Source organism: Cebus imitator, unplaced genomic scaffold (assembly GCF_001604975.1).
Source record: "Cebus imitator isolate Cc_AM_T3 unplaced genomic scaffold, Cebus_imitator-1.0 Scaffold249, whole genome shotgun sequence".
Taxonomy (NCBI): Eukaryota; Metazoa; Chordata; class Mammalia; order Primates; family Cebidae; genus Cebus; species Cebus imitator.
This window is the reverse complement of record NW_016107564.1, coordinates 2,107,867-2,125,497: the sequence shown is the minus strand read 5'-3', so window position 1 is coordinate 2,125,497 and position 17,631 is coordinate 2,107,867. Positions and strand designations below refer to the sequence as shown.

The following is a 17,631-nucleotide window of genomic DNA, read 5'->3' as shown; positions in this document are numbered from 1 at the left end:
AAAAAAAAAAAAAAAAAAAAAAAAAAAAAAAAAAAAAAAAAAGGGTTGATGCAAAATTTATTACTAAACAATGATTTTTAAAGTTAATAATATTAGCTCTGCCTGTCCATTAAGTAATACAACTTAATCAAATGCCTAAAAGTGAGTTAAATGTAATATACTTACAAAAAACTTTAATAATTCAAAAAGTAGGTTTATGTACTATGAGATACAACAATTTCTTTAATCAGTTAATAACAGTTAATAAATAGTACAAGTATACTAATATCACTTAATTCTCACATTTCCCAAGGAGACAATATGCTAAGAATATACCTGAATTACATGCAGTTAAAAATAGCTCAAGAAAAATATCCCCTTACCTTTTAGTATCCTTCTTTGCCTAGTTCTCTCATCAATAACCTTGGTGTCTACTAAAATTATTTAAATCCTTAATATTCAGGACTTCTTTAACCCACAAATATTCCCAATTATGTGATTCTTGCTTCACTCTCAACCAATGATCCGAAAGGAGTTTAAAAAATTTTTCTTTGGATCAAATTCTTTCTTTTCCTTATGTAAACACATTCCATGTCCGAGTTTCATTATCTTTTTCTCTCAGCTAGTACCTTGCCAGAAAAAGTTCACAATCACCAGGCTGGCTCCCTATACTGAGTATGCATTGTGGCCCCAAATGACAGACTACTAAGAGTACTCACATAATACACAAAGCAGATTTGTCCACAAGATGCAAATCTCGCCTGAAATAAAATATTCTTCTTTCTACCATGTGATCAAACACTCTCAACCTAACATCTAGATTATTTATAAGGTCTTTTGGCAACTGACAAAAACATCAATTAATTTAATAATGTTTAGTATAACTAATAATGTAAGTTGCAAATACACTGTGGCCGCTAAGCTCTTTGCTTCCATATTACTCAGTATGGCTCCAGTAGTAACCTGACAATTCTGATCACAACCATCCTGTAAGATTCTCACTAATTAGGTAACTCAGTGCTTAGGCTGGCATGTGATAGGAAACTAAACAGTGAAATGCTGAATGATTAAATCAATCACTTATCTAATGTTCTGCTTCTTCAACTTTTCTCATTAAAATCCTACTTATCCTGATCATCTCCCTACATAGTCTGGACTTTATTTTCATCTTTCTGTCGCTATAGCCTACTTAATATTAGTTCACATGGTCTAGCTTTACATGTATCTTATTTCCAGTCTTTGTTCCCCAACTTCATTGTCATCTTATTTTGACAAAACTTTAGTTGAAAGAAGAGCCAAGCCATTCCAATGATATTATGTTTTTTTAAAGTAAATATTAATACTATTTCTATTCTTTCCTCTTCCTATTTCCTTCTCCACATCCACCCTCTGACTTAAAAATACTCCTGTAAAGGATATTTTAATCCTCCATCTCTACTCCTACAATCACGACGTGCTAAGTACTGAGACTCTGAATGTCAATGTCTGTCCAACATAAAGAAAACAAACTTTAATAAAAATTTATTTATTCTTTTCCATGCTTTGGTGAACTTCACTATGTAAGGTTTCTAGTTTGAATAAGTTTAGTGTGACCACAATACTTACAGAGGCACCAGTATATTCCTTATTTAACCACAAACACAAGTGCTATACTAAGTAACAAGTTCTATGCACTTTGCAAACATCTCATTTAAATGTCACAATAATGCTGAGATTAAATTCCCATTACGCATGGGGAAACTAAGGTAACAGTAATCTGCTCAAGGTCATACCTGAAACTGGAAAGGCAATATTCAAACTAGGACTGCCTCCAAGTCTGTGATCACTGAATTAAAGTCATACTGTTACAAATGACTGCTTTGCCAGCCAGAACACACTCAGATTCCTAATTCTGCCTTTTGTATGGGAATAGTTGTAACTTTACTTTTATACTCATAGAATGATTAAATTGTGTGTACGGAGAGGTTCAGAGAAACACGTATTAAGTCATCTTTATATAAATCTACTGGAAATATAAAATGTTTTTATAAAACTTACCATTTAACATCAACAGATTGTCAGTTCCTGGATGTGGATAGCTCAATCGACCTTTAAAAAGACAGGAAAGGTGAGTTTGAGGATTATGGAGCTATTTGTAAAGCAAAAACAAAAAACCAAAACAACAACAACAACAACAAACAAAAGCGGAATAAAGAGGAAATTATTGAGTGCAGTATATTTCTTAAGAACTAAAAAGCTAATACTCAGCTAAAAGTAAATTAACTAAAATTATTTGGGAAGTTGTAAATAAAACAAAAACAATTAACCTTACTTCCTCTATCATAAGATTACAATGTGATTTGGGAGGAAGGCCAATAGAATAAAGCTTGTTTCTAGAAATGTAAAAACAATGTATGTATCATATCTTAGTCTTGCAAATTTAATATGAAATGTGAAATTTTTAAATTTTTTCAAAGTTGTAATTTTATCTATAGATCTCATCAAAAATAAAACTTGAGAGAAATTCATATTCCTAAGTCAAAAACAACTAAAATGTTGAAATAAAAAATAAGCAGAAAAATTCATCACAACTTACCAACATGGCTTTATAAAGTCATATTTAAATAAAGAAGTTTAATGAAAACACTTTAAATATATTACAATTGTTATTGAAAACTTATTCAAAGTTTATAAATGATTAAAAATATAAAAATAAAAATATTAAAGTTTATGAGCATAGTAGCATGGTATTTTGTCAGAGTCATTCTTCAAAAGTTTTTTATTTACTAAATGCAGAGGGACAACAGTATTACAAACTGCTGTGGAGAAGAAAAAAGGTATGCATGAAACATTCTGTGGTTTATCCAGCATTTTTACATTGTAACACTTGTTTGATAAATGCCAACAGCAACGATGATCATTATTTTTAGTCTGTTATAAAATACAGGACTTTTCTCAAATGCTTGAATCTCTAATAGACTATTAGAATAGTACATTAAAGCCCATTTAGAGGCTGGGCATGGTGGCACATGCTTGTAGTCCCAGCTGGCTGGGAGGTAGAGAAGGAAAGATCAGTTGAGCCCAGGAGTTTGAGCCTATAGTGAGTGACTGTACCAATGCATTCCAGTCTGAGTAACAGGGAAAGATCCTGTCTCTAACAAATGAAAACTAAAAAATAAAAATAAATTCAAAACTCATTTGAAAAATGCCTAAAAATTACATGTCTGGGATTGCATTTTAGTAATTTTCAGCACAATCCCTTTAAAAAAAAAAACCAGTATGATAGCACATGAGTAAAGAGTACAGATTAACTGCATCCACCTTTAACACTTCAGCAAGTCCTCTACACTTTACAGTTCCATATATGAGACAGAGATTGTCTGTTGGCTTTTGTTTTGGTTATGAAATTAAAGAGTTTGATCATCTACTAATACAACAGTAAGTGGCAGAGATAATCCAATTTTGATGCCAAACGACATAAATATATATGATAGATATACATACATATTGCCTGTACATACACACACTTCACCTGAGCTCTAAGTTAATTATGGACATTGTGATTTCAGACTCAACATAGTTAAGCAAAGTAAGTGTTATCAAAAGGATTATCTACCATCTCTTATTTACTTCTGCATTTCACACAGCATGCCATGAGTTAACTAAATGACCTCTTAAATAAAGTTGTCATACTCTAAAACATACAATAAATTTGTTGTTGTGACACATCAGTATGGAGTAAGAAATAGAAGCATACATATGGGAGGTAAACAATAAAGAGCCAGGAAGCGCAGTTTTCCTAAACTGGACTTCAGTAACACAGAACATTACTTTGAAGTATAATAGCTTATTTTGGAAATATGCCTATTTCTAAACATCTTGCTGAAGATGGCCAAATTTGTAGAACAATTTCAGGGCATGAATAAATTACTGTTATTTCTGACTTAAGATAAAAACAAGTAACTCCTACAAAGTGGCAACCTTTATCACTGTTCAGCATAGTAAGTTAATTAAATCTTTGATACTGATAGTGTGTAGGATGCAGAGGATATATACAGGAGTAGGACATAGTCTCATGATGTGGTAGGGGAGATAGACACAAATATACAATTTCAACAAAATATGCTAGGTGCTAAAAGAGTTATGTATAGAATGCTATATATAAAAAAAACCACAAGAGTATGTAATCATGCCCAAGGATTAAGGCAAGACTTCTGGAAAAGTAAATTAAGCAAAGCCTTAACATGAAGTCTAGCTCTACCTTGAAAGATCCTCAACTTTCAACTGTCACATAATTACTCTTTAATAGGTTCACTGTTCATTTATTTATCCCAAGATACAAAATATTTTCACGTTAATAGTCTTTTGATATTGTGGCTCTGAATAGATTTTTAAAAGGCACTTGCAAAGAAATACATATTGCATATAAATTCTAAAATACTATACCTCGATACCTAAGAAAATCTCAATATAGTTAACAAAGTATTCCAAAATGAAATAAGCAATTTAGACTCATTTTTAAAGATATCCAATCACCTTTCCTCTACCACAGTGAACACATTAATGTATCTCCACATATTAAGTTTTAAAGTCATATTTTACTTAGGATATTATTAAAAGTACTTTCACTGAGAACCTGCCAATTGACAGTAAGAACTAACAGCATTTGAGGCTTTACTATGAGCTAAGAGCTTTTCTACATTCTTTATAACCAATTACTTATTCCTAATAATAATCCTATGAGTTAGGTATTATTACCTTCTCATTTTAATATGAAGATTCTATGTCACAAAAAGTTAAGTAAGTTGCCCAAGGTTATACCACTGGCAGGTACTACTGGTAGTCAGCACTGGCAGAATCTGAACCTAAGCAGTTTGGCTCCATGCTCTTGATCACTACCTTAATAATTACTTTATTTTGATCACATAATATAAAGGTATATATGGTTGGTTGTAGGACAATTTTATCTCTTAAAAAAACTCATAGAATATTCTATAGTATATTTGATAATTTAAGCTTTAATATAGAAAAAAACACATTCTTATTAAACTAGCTTCTCCTTATTGCTGAAAAGACCTGTGGTGCAGAGACAGATAGGTGTACACTAATACCTACCTGTTCCTGTCAACAACAGGGTCACCGAAGTTAGACAGGTACAGAGCTTCCGAGAGTAAAAAACAAAAACCCAAAAAACTACACAGCCCAGCTTTCTTGCAGAGAAGTGTACCCCTGAATGTAAGATCTGGCCAATGGGATAAAAAGTGAAAGTAGTATGTGCAATTTCTGGGAAATACAGTATTCTTAAAAGGAAAGACCCTCCTTTCCTCTTTCTTGCTTGCTAAAATGCTGATGTGATAGCTAAAGTGAAGAAGCCATATTAGACTATGAGGCAGAAACTGTGTTTTCAGAATAGAAAAATGAGATAAAAAGGAGCTTCAATCCATGAAAATCACCATATTACTCTAAGAGCGTTAATGTTTCTGGTAAAGGAAACAAACTTGTTATTCAAGACACTTAGGAGCTTTCTCTTGTCCTGAAAGAACCTAAGCTTACAAATAAGGTCCTCCAGTAATAAACTTGGGCAAATTAAATTTTTGGTAACCAGGTAATGGCTTTTTATTGTTAAAATATGATAAAGTATAATTTCATAATGGTTAAATATATATACAAATAATGGGTATACACTAGCTCTTGGCACTGGTCCTTTTACATTAAGATACTATGTAATTTAAAATAGTAATTTAAAAAAATATATGTATTTTTAGGTGTCAATGAATAACTAGAGGATCTATTGTATCTTAAAAACTGTCTTATTTGTCTATTATGATTTCAAATAGTAATTTGTATATAACATATATAGTCATCCCTCTGTAGCTGGGGCCCTCTGTATCATGGGATTCAACCAACAAATTATATTGAAAATATAATTCCTGACCAAAAATATTCAGGAAAAAAATTTCCAAAATGTTCCAGAAAGCAAAACTTGATTTTGATGTGCGCCAAGTATGACACAACATTGAATCCACAGAAATGTGATGTTTAGGCACTGTTTCAGGTATAATAAGTAATCTAGAGATGATTTAAAGTATACAAGATGATGTGCGTAGGTTATATGCAAATACAACATCATTTTATATGAGGGACTCCAGCATTGCCAATCTTGGTATCCCCAGGAAGTCCTGGATGGAACCAGTCTCAATGGATACCAAGTGACAACTGTATAAAAAAGCCTTAGCTCATGTTAGCCACTTTAAATGTATTATCTGAGCAACTAAAAATACTAAGAAACATGCCAACTGTATACAACTCATCACTTGTTTAGACAAATTACCAGATTACATTTAGAACAAATATCTGGTCCCAGATCCTTTACCATTTTTGCTACACTGACTTCTTTGCTGTACCTCAAACATGCCAAGTAATCCCGTTTCAGGATCTTCCTACTTCCTTTTTCTACTTGAAATATATCTGTCCAGATATGACCAAAGCTTGCACCCCCTCACTCCACTCAGGTCTTGAAGAGATGGCATGACAGATTATGCTATCTACAATAGCAGCTTCTTTCTTTCTGTATCCCCTTGATAGTATATTTTTTTTCTGGCTGGTACTGATTATCATATATTATTTTCTGTCTCTATACTTCTTTAAAATAGAAGATCCATGAAAGCAGTAACTTAGTCTCTTTTATTCTCTAGCATCTAAACAAAACCTAGCATGTAACAGACTCTCAAATATTTGTTGAATGGATAAATGAAATATTTCATTCCACTATGTGAACTATGGACTGAATTAAAACCACAAATACCTTAATATGTGTTTGCATGTGTGGCATGAGAGGGATATTCTCTAAGAAAATGAAAAAAAAAATCACAGAACAAGACTTTTGTTCAGCTTATTTCTAAATCTCTTACATATTAGAAGTTGTGGAGAGAGATACTGCAAAGGTCCTGCTTGTTGCTCTTTGCCAAGGTAATTTTTTTCCCTTCTCCACAACTATTTTTTTCTTTAATAAATTACCACAAGAAACGAACTCCAAACCCCTAATATTGAGTTAATGATGCTAACTAACTCTTCAGTGATGAGAAAATAGCTAAAGAACAATGGCATGTGTTCTGCCAACTGTTTTTAAAACAAAAATAAACATTTAATTCACATTAGAGTCATAAAGAGCTTAGGTTACTATTAACAACAGATCAAAAGGGAGACAACAGTATGCTGCAGTGATTAAATGCACAAACTCAAGAGCTACCAAGTTCTACCACTTACTAGCAGTTGAAACTCAGACAATTATTAAGAATAAGCCACAGTCATCCAACTGTAAAATAAGGATAAACATCTACCTCTTAGTCATGCAAATTAAATGAGTTAATACATATATGTAGAGTCCTCAAGAACAATGCTTAGCTGTATCAAGTGCTCAATAAATGGTATGCATGGTATGTTATATACTACATATGTATGTTAAACATACAATACGCACATATCCTTAATAGAAGACATCTAATACTTCTTAAGTGATTTATATAAAGCACTGCTCCCATTCATTTGATAGACTCTTCCAGTATTTTTTTTTTTTATAATCTACGTTTTACCTTTACTTCCAAATCCAATTAGGAAAAAAAGGTTCATGTGAAGTCTGGTAAAATCCACTTAGAATGTGGTCATTACCAACCTTGAATAACTCCAATCTCTGCTCAGATCCAAGGGGCATGACAGTCATTCCTGACCATACTCCCAAATTTCAATGCATGCCTCATAAAAGCCTAAGAATAAGATCATACAAACGTAGAAAACACCCTTAGATCCAAAGTACCAGATCCCAAGAGAGCAACAGAATCATTCCTTACCTACATCTAATAAAAGCCATCAATCTATTTTAGATTCAATTGAAATTAATCTAGTTAACTCATTCAAATCAAAATCCTACCACAAATTTTTTGACCTAATCATATTTTAAGACTTTTATCCAATTAATACTAGAAAATTTACCAAGAAACATCAAAGAACATAGAATACCAAAAAGTTTTGATTCAAGAAAAGTGTAATCACAAAAGACAACAATAATAAAAGATAAAACTTGTCATTAATCATTTAGCAAGATAATGTATTATCATACACCTTTACGATAAAAGTTATACTAATTAAGATACATGTAACTAATATTAAAGTCAAGTTGAGTTAATGGTTGTAAAATTTTTCACTGTCAAAAGGTTTTTAGACAAAAATAATGCTGATAACCAATAAGAATAGCAAATAGGCAACAAATATTGCCAGTGGAAGTGGTATAAAGCAAACATAAGTTGGTAATATATGTTTACAGCCTCAGCAACACACATATGAAGTTTGTGCTATGGAAAAAAAAAAGAGAAAGCTAACTCAATTTTATTAAAAAATTTGAAATATCTAAATGTTCAACTATACAAGAATGGTTATAAAAACTATTTTACATGTATAGATACAATATACAATGATTCTTTAAAGTTCTAAATCAATATTTTGAAGAATATGAATTATGAGAAAATGTTTAATCATTCAACCAATAATTTACTGAGCCCCTCCTATTAGTATGACATTATGATAGATGCTGATTTAAGGTAAAGCAAAAACACATGTGGGCATTGCTTCCATGATACAGTCTTATGTGAAAGATATATATTAAAAAAAAAAGAACAAAGGGTTGAATCTAAAATAAATACGAAAGGTGCTCTGATTAAAAAGAAACTTGATTCTCTATAAATTCTTAACACTAAAGTAATTTATCCTTGATAGGGGTGCCAAAGAATGTTTATGATGAGGTAGAAGTTGACTAGATTATAGAGACTTCCAACTGAACATGAAGGACTGAATACATGTGTTCACCTCTGTTGCTTTCTGAAACCCCTGATGTGACAGTTAAAAAGATTTTAGGCTGGGCGCAGTGGCTCACACCTATAATCCCAGCACTTTGGGAGGCCAAGGCGGGCAGATCACCTGAAGTCAGGAGTTCAAGACCAGCCGGACCAACATGGAGAAATCCCATCTCTGCTAAAAATACAGAATTAGCCGGGCATGATGGCATATGACTATAATACCAGCTGCTTGGGAGGCTGAGGCAGGAGAATCGCTTGAACCTGGGAGGCAGAGGTTGTAGTGAGCGGAGATCGCACCAATGTACACTAGCCTGGGCAATTAGAGCAAGCCTCCATCTCACCAAAATAAATAAATAAATAAATAAAAAGGAAGATTTTAAAGAGGCATAGCACCATTAGGATAAAGAGACTGGAATGGGATAATAAAACAACCAAGTCTTCAAATTTCTGGGAACTATAAATGTGAATGGTTGAATGGTAACCAACTTTGAAGACTAGAAATCACTGAAAACACAACCTAAGCCAGTGTATATGGGGAATGCCATCAAGTAACACTCCATTTACTGTAGTACACACCTGGACAGGTTCAGAAATCAGAAGCTCTGGTTATAACTGTGTGAAAGAAAACAGGAAAGTTTAAGATTGCAAGTGAGTTTTTAAAAGAACCCTCTGGAATCTAAGAAGGCTAGCAATTTGGCCTACAGCTCATAAGCAGAAGGCTGGAAGACCCCTATCCACGATCATTTCCCAGAACAAAAGAAAAGACCTAGATACAAGGCATGGTGAGGGTCTCACCTGATTAACTTATTGCAATCATTACTAGTTGATAATTCCAACTATATACATTGAGCTTACAATATCCATTTTTTGTGTCTTATTTTTAATATGAATAGACAATAAAGGATCATAAAATATTTGGTGAACATCTCTAATGTGAGAGAAAAAGAGAACATAACCAAATAAAAAAGAAGAACTTAGAAGAAGCACAGAAATGTAAGGAACTGGAAAAATAATCTTCAAACACTATAGTAGCCTCCAGAACAATGAGATGAAACAAGAAGACATAATTGGAAAGTTCTGAGAAGTTTTGTTAAAAAGAGTTTTAAAAATTAGTCAGAAGATTATAAAATAAAAAACTCAATAGAAGATTTGAAAAATAAACATAAGCTCTTCAAATGCAAAACAAGAGACAAAACAACGGAAAACAGAAAAGAAAAACAGAGGATGAATATACAAGGCTTAACAACTGAGGAACAAGAACTCCAAAAAGAGGTAATATTAAAAAATGGGAAGAAATTGTCAAGGAAATAATATTGCAAACTTTCAAGAACTGAAGATATAAACCTCTGAATTAAAATGGTCTAATAAAGATACAGCTTAATAAACTAAAAAATGAAGGTAGGAAGGAGGGTATGTATTCACATGCACACTCTGAGATACACATTTCATTATTACGAAATTGCAGAACCACGGGCATGAAAAGATCCTAAAAGCTTCTAGAAAGAAAACCAACAACAAAAAAATAAGAAATCAAGGCAATCATACAAATGAACAGAATTCAGAATAATGCCACACTTAAAGCAATACTGAAGGTTAAGACTCTGAATCAATACCATCGATATTCTAAATTGCTAATATTTAATTCCATAGTGGCCTATCATATAGGTAGAAGAATTATGTTTTCAGACATATAGGGTCTCAAAATTTATGTCCCAACAGCAGGAAGGTAATACAGGTCCAACAAATAAAGAAAAACAAAGGCTACGTCAGTAAAGAAAGGACATGGAGATTAGGACATGGATTCCACAGAAAAAAAGAAATGCCTAGGATTATGGAAGTCCCAAAATGACTGCTTTATAGGTCTACAAGAATGAAAAAAAAAAACAATCTGGATGACAATTTCATACGTTTATATGTATTGAAAAGATCTTTACAGTCTATGGATAAATTCTGGGATGAATTAATAATTAATACTTAGAAAACTAAGCAAATAAACCAAAAAAGACAATGATTAATTTCAGGTAAAAGAAAATTTTATAAAACAGAAAGTGTTATATTATAGTACAAAACATACAAGGTTCATCTATGAATATTATTTGCATTTTCTCAGTAATACAATCCCTGATTTAAACAAAAATGGTCTCATCATTTTGGAGGACAGACTAGGGGAAACACTGAAAGATATTTAAGTCATATTAGGGTATCAACACATAATACCTAAAATGTAGAAAATATAGAAGCACAAGCATATTATTTACAAATAAGTACATAAAGAATCAGTTAAAAAAAAAAAAAAAGAGCTCACAGTGGCTACCACTAAGGAGCAGGAATCTAAAGTAGACAGACATGGAAGAGGAAGGAGGTTTCTATTTTGTTGTTGTTGTTATATAAGACTTGCAAAACTACTTGACTTTCAAAACTATGTACATATATTTTTAAAAATTTTTTAAAAAGTTAACCAGGTTGGATGAAAGGCAAAGATTTAATTACTGGAAATATTTTAAATTTATAGAGAATAAAAAGATTAGAAAAATTAAACAACAAAATACCAATTACAGTTATTTTAGTTTGTGGGAAAAGTGATAATTTTAAAACTTGTTTCTCCTAGTGTTTCCAAATTTTCTTTAATAAATACTATTTTTGGTAACAGGAAAACAAACACTTTAAAAAGGATAAAATGCTATTATTACGGAGAAAAAACCTTCAGAAGAGACTCTTGGATCTATCTTCAAATACTATAAGCAGTTAAAATTCATAGGTCTAATTATCCCAATTACTTGCTTTTATCACTGCAAGTTACATATAGGAAACATTCTTTTTTTGTTCTATTTTCCATTTAAAACAAGTGATATAAATATTTTTCAAATCATACAAAAGATGCTTTGTAGTGAGTTACAGGATTGCAGTAAGGACATATATATTCTAAATAAATAAATGTGATTTTAACAAAATTCATTGTAGTTTCTGTCCAACAGGTTTTAGTATTTAAGAAAGAAATTTCAGTCTGTCATAATTTAAATCATTTACCTAAATATTCAAAGATGCTTAGAAGAAATAAAAGTCAAGTATGTTTTTCAATGTAATAACAGTTTGTAATAAAGACAACTACGTAAAAATAAATAAAAACAAAACTTATCTCTATCCACGATGCCATATTTCAAATAAGTTTTTTAAAACAAAAACTTTCACAACCAAATTTTTGTGATTTCCTTGTCAATCTACAGATATTCTCAAGGACCAGTTAAACTCATAAATCGTACTTTCACTAAGATGAACAATTCTGAGCAGTGGAAAAGTAAAGTATCAAGATCCCATGTAGATTATGAGAGTAACCACCTCGTGAAGTCAGAATATGTTTAATAAAATATGTATGGCTTCTATATAAATATAATTTACTACAAAGTTAATAATAATTTTTTTCCTATCAAAGGCAAGGGGTCCATAGAATAAAGAAAAGAAAAATCAATAAAGGAGAAAGAATATGTCAATTCTACTTACTCCCCTTTAAAATAAATGGAAACATTTCATTTAAAACTGAAAGCATACACAGCATCCCTCTATCTTTTTAAAGATACATTCTAATATATGTGATTTTATTCCATACTCTTTTATCTTTGTTATTGGCAATTGTAAAACTTTTGACTTTAGGAAACACCTGTGGCTGAAGAAAATGTAAATTCGGTTTTGAGAAATGCATTACTTTCTCTGTCAGGGGAAATAAGGAGGAATCCTCTAAGAGCGGATGACATACCTGCTTTGGTAAGTATATTATTGGTATTTGTTTTATTTTGGACTTTATTTTTAAAAATGCCACTAAACATTCATAGCTTTTTAAAGATCTCTTTACCATTGCTCCTTTATGCTAGTTTCTCTAGGTATGTTCTAGACACCACATGAACTTTACCACCTCTAGGAATGGGCCTTGAAACCCACATGACTGACACACTCTCAAAGTCTGAGAACCTCTGTCTGGCTCAACAGTTCCTAAATTCTAAATGTAAGTTCCCACTATGGAGACTTTTAGAAATTTATACAAGTCATTTTGTGACTTGGTATTGTAATCTTATATTAAGGTCAGCTGAAGACAGAGAGACGGAAAAGCAGAATTTAATTTGGTACTATAATAATCAGTCAGCACCTGACAAGAATAACTCCTTATTTTCTTAGTGCTTATATGCCCTACAACAAACAGAGCTTCTTACTTCAGGAGTCTTAAAAAATAGGAGTGTAGCAATCAGGTAATAAAAATGACACTAGATATATAAAAACGTAGTAAATTAAAGTTTTAAAGGCGTCCACTTCTAGACATTTGTTAGTGTAAAATCGCATTCTAAATTCCTTTTCCTGAGTTCTCTTTAATTGCTCATAAAACATTGGTAAAGGCATTATGATCACTGACACACGTTCCCAAAAACCATTACATAAACTACATTTCTTCCTAGAGTTTTTCAAATCAACTTTCATGAGCTAAAATTAAGTACTTTTGTTTGTCCCTATTCTTTGGGGAATGACACAAGCAATTTCTGGCAAAAATATTCACACAGTAAGCCTTTTTACGAATTGTAGGGGGCAGGGAAGGAAAAGACTTTAACAATAATCACTGTCTTGTTCTTTTGTTTAAAGGGGAATGAACTGACCCACACATACCATTTAAAAACTGCAAATTATTTAAAATAGGTATATAAATCTAAAACTGGAAAACTACAAAACAGTATTTGGCAAAGCATGATTTACTTTAACCATTTAAAGAATCCATGATTGTTCTTCCTTGAAAAGCAAATTATTTTCCAAGAATCAAGACAGTCATCAGAAAATAGGATGTTAATGGAGAGAAACCACCAGAGAATAAATAAAGCAGACGGGTCTGTGCCATTCATACTAAAGAAAGCATCTAACAGTGTGTCACTCTGTTCATGATCCATAGTAAAAGACAGCACATTCTCAACAGTGTTAACTGAACCCTGTTACACCCAGTCAGCATCAGGCAGCCCTACACAAGCTATGCCAGGACTAGCCTCCTTTCAGTTCCTCAAATGTGACAATCTCTTCCATGCTTTTACACATGCTGGTTCTTTTGTCTAGTTGACACATTCTCCCAATATTTTTCCATCATTGTGTTGCTCAGGCTTCAAGTCTCAGCTTCCTTTACTGCACATCTAAATTAGGTACTTTCATTTATAATCTCTCTAAACACCTCATAATCTTCCTCCACAGTATTTCTAACACACAGCAGATATATGTATACTGTATTTGTGTAAGGTATCTCCCTTTCCCCAGTAGGTTATACAATGAGGGCAGAGACCATGTCTGCCTCAGACAACGTGCAGTCAGTATCTAGGAAACCTGTGTAAAAGCAGACACACTTAACTGAGTAAAGTGCATTCAGTATTCCATCTCGGGTAGCCATCATTTCATATCTGTACAACTCTAACAAGACTAGACCCTGCCCACCTGCTGTGCCAGACCATAAAAATATTAACATTAAACAATGGAGGTTCCCTACTGTCCTGACAAACCACTGGGGAGTAGGAAAATGCAAATAAACTGCAGTAAAGTGTTTTTGGGCAGAAACAGGGATGAGAAGGTGCTTCTGTTAGCACAATCACTCAGTTCTCAGTTAGGTCAGGAACCTGTCACTTAGCATTCTAGAGATCTGCTTGACTGCTTTCTTCCAACTGACAGTCTCACCTTGACTAATTTTTCTTTTCCTTTAGACTAAGGGTAGAATTGAATACAAATTTACTACTCTGCCTTTTACCTCTGTGGTAGCCAGCCTCTAGTACTCACATCTCTTTGAGTAGCAGACCTGGCCGAAATTGAGCAGAACTGATCTATGTAGTTAACAGAACGTTGTGGAAATGATGGTACGAGACTTCTAAGGCTAGGACATAGAAGACATTGGGATATTCATTTTGAGCTTTTATCACTTTGGGGCATATAAGCAACCATGTTGTAAGAAAAATTTTACAGCCCTGAGGAGAGGTCCATGAGTCAACAAACGGAGTTCTTCTGCCAATAGCCAGCCATGTGAGTGTACCATCTTGGAAAAAGATCCTCCAGTTCCAGTCATGCCTTCAGATAACTGCAGCCTCAGCCAGTATGCTGACTGCTACTTCATGAGATATCCTCAGCCAGAAGTAACCAGTTGAACTGCTCCCAAATTCAAACCCACAGAAATTGTGTGAGATGACGTTTATTGTTTTGATCTGCTAAATTTAGGGATAATTATACAGAGATAACTAATATCTCTCCTCACTCAAGCTCAGTTTCCTATTTTCACCATTAATATAAAGAGAAATAATTCATTTTATTTTCATCAGATCCCATAAGAAAGACAAAACAAATGGCTGGTTTGTAAAACAGCATTTAAAAAGAATAAATTAATATCCATTTTGTTTTTTAGGGGAAAATAATTTTTTTTAATTAAATAGAGGACAGGATTTCCTAAAAGGGATGAGAAGGTAAGATAGAAAAGTTGAAACAGAGGGTGAAATACTGCGTTTAAGAACAGAAATGGAAAGAAGGAAAACAAATTCAGATGTTAAACCCCGGATGGTTTATTCCACTTGCTACCACCTTGCTTTAGCAGATTCTACTGAGATCCAGACCAAAGAAAAAGGTACAATAATCAGAGTATGGAGATGAAGAAAATATACAATATGATATCCCAGAAGGCAGCTAAGTTTGTGTTAATAAGAAAAGGAAGGAAAAAAAAATTGAAAGTGGCAGTGCGTAGTACCAAGATAATTTTTAATAGGAATATGATTGTGCATCGTAAAAGTATCAGTCTTATATTTTTTATATTATTCAGAGAAGATTTCTCAATTTTTTTCTCTTTTAAAAAAATTCCCTGTCATAAAACATGTGGAGAATATAAAATATTCTCCACATGTTTTGTGGAGATATGGAAAGACTTGTCACCACAATGCTTCCTAAAGGTGGTTAGTGGGCATGGTTTTCCCCTTCTAACAGCCAAAGATAATTTTTCTAACTTAAAAATGTTGAATTCACTTGAGATTTAAAAACATATATATCTACATATATATGTAATTCCCCTTTGCCTTATAATGCTTCCATTTCCTTTTCAATGTCCTCTTTTTAGGTTTCCCTTCACTTTTACTATAACCCAGGCTAGCAAAAAGAAAAACTGAGGTAACAGTGTCACAATGAACATTTTGTCTAACATGTTTAAAAAGCCTTTTGAAAAAAAAGGAGGAGAAACAACAATGAAAAACTTTTATTATCCACTGGTAACAGTTAATAATCTTGACTTTATCTTATATTAGAGTTTCTAAGAGTTTTCTTTCTTGAGAAGTCAAGGAGATAAACAGGAAATTTCTTAATCATAAGCTGCTGGTTTCTATTCTAAACGGTGCATCTAAGACAAACCATTGAAACAGCCAGCATTAACAGTGAAAAAGAACAAGAGCCTAGACAAAGATACTAAAAAAACTAAGCTGAATTTTGGTTAGAAGCAAAAAATGAAACCCAAATAAACATCCCCCAAAACTTGACATATAACTTTAAGTTTAATCAACAACCACTAATATCTGCTCAGCTTCTCAAGCTCCTTAAAATTAAGGAATTGAAAAGACAGGGAATTCTTTTTACAAGCAAAATCCATAAACAGAACAAAATAGTTAGATATGTGGTCAGTATTATCAACTTAGCCCCACATCATCACCTCCCTGTCAATATGGAAGTTTAGAGTTTTTAGGCCAAATCTTCTAAGAGAATTCTAACTTGGCTTTATAGGATTAAAAATGGAGAAAGTTTACAAAGTAATCCATGATTTTGATTCCATGAGAGACTTAGAGCCAGAATCAAATAGTTAAGCTGCTCCTGAAATTCTGACTCACAGAAGCTATGTAAGGTAATAAATATTTATTGCTGTTTTAAGCTGCTAAGATTTGAGATAATTTTTTATGCAGCAATAGATAAACAGTATCTGTCATGACTCAAATTGACAATTTGGTAGATTTTCACCATTGATATAAATGACAATGAGTTACATTGCATAAAGAAATATATAATAATTACTTTTTATCATTTTATAAACAGAATAACATACAGCCAAAAACAACTATGTTAATGAATTTCTTTAAATACGATAAACAATTAGTGAAGACTGCTACGGTAGGATAAGTGGGCCGATTCTTTTTCCTAATTTGTTTCAACTTCTCTGAAGAGCTATTTTTCACCTCAGAGAAGCTACTATAAAATATTCCCCTTTCAAAACCCTTTGACAGTAGAAGAAAAAATGAGAAAGGAGGTTAGGGATAATTCTAGGCTGGAATCACTGCAAACTGTGAATACAAGTATCCCAAGAAATATTTTTAATATTTTTGTACTTGAAAGAATTCTAGAAAACTGACTAGTGTATACTTTTAGATCCATTCTTCATTCTCCAGTGAACTGAAGCATGTCTAAACAGTAAATTTTCCTTAAATTGTAAGTCAACGGAGGTGAGTTCACATTAAGCAACAAAAGTATGAAATTTCATAAAAACAAAGATTGCCATTAATAAATGTATAACAGAATTTTATAGTAGATATAGGTGCTACTTAAGGTTCACTTTCATATAAAAATGAGTAAGATAAGCAAATTGGTATACAATATAAATATATATCTTTTTTAAAAAGTCACCTACCCTTAAGAGGATCATGTTCTGCTCTCATAATATCAATAAGCGAATTTTCCAAAGAGTGCATATTCAAACTGTCATACATTCTATTTCGATCCTGAAAGAGAATAGAAAAAAAGACATTATAATCTATACATTTTTTCCAAAAAGTGATTATAAAAATACTAAGTTCTCCTACAT

General features: G+C 32.4%; 1 protein-coding gene across 6 annotated transcripts in view; it reads right to left on the bottom strand.

Annotated features, from left to right (window-relative positions):
* Nucleotides 1-17,631, bottom strand: part of CPEB2 (cytoplasmic polyadenylation element binding protein 2) — a 66,079-nt gene that overhangs the window by 33,893 nt on the left and 14,555 nt on the right. For all 6 annotated transcript variants that reach the window (XM_017498707.2, XM_017498710.2, XM_017498705.2 and 3 more), the window contains 2 exons: nucleotides 17,458-17,548; nucleotides 2,017-2,067 (listed from right to left, as the gene is read on the bottom strand). In XM_017498707.2, the coding sequence (XP_017354196.1) occupies nucleotides 2,017-2,067; nucleotides 17,458-17,548 (142 nt within the window). The remainder of the gene's footprint in view (nucleotides 1-2,016; nucleotides 2,068-17,457; nucleotides 17,549-17,631) is intronic.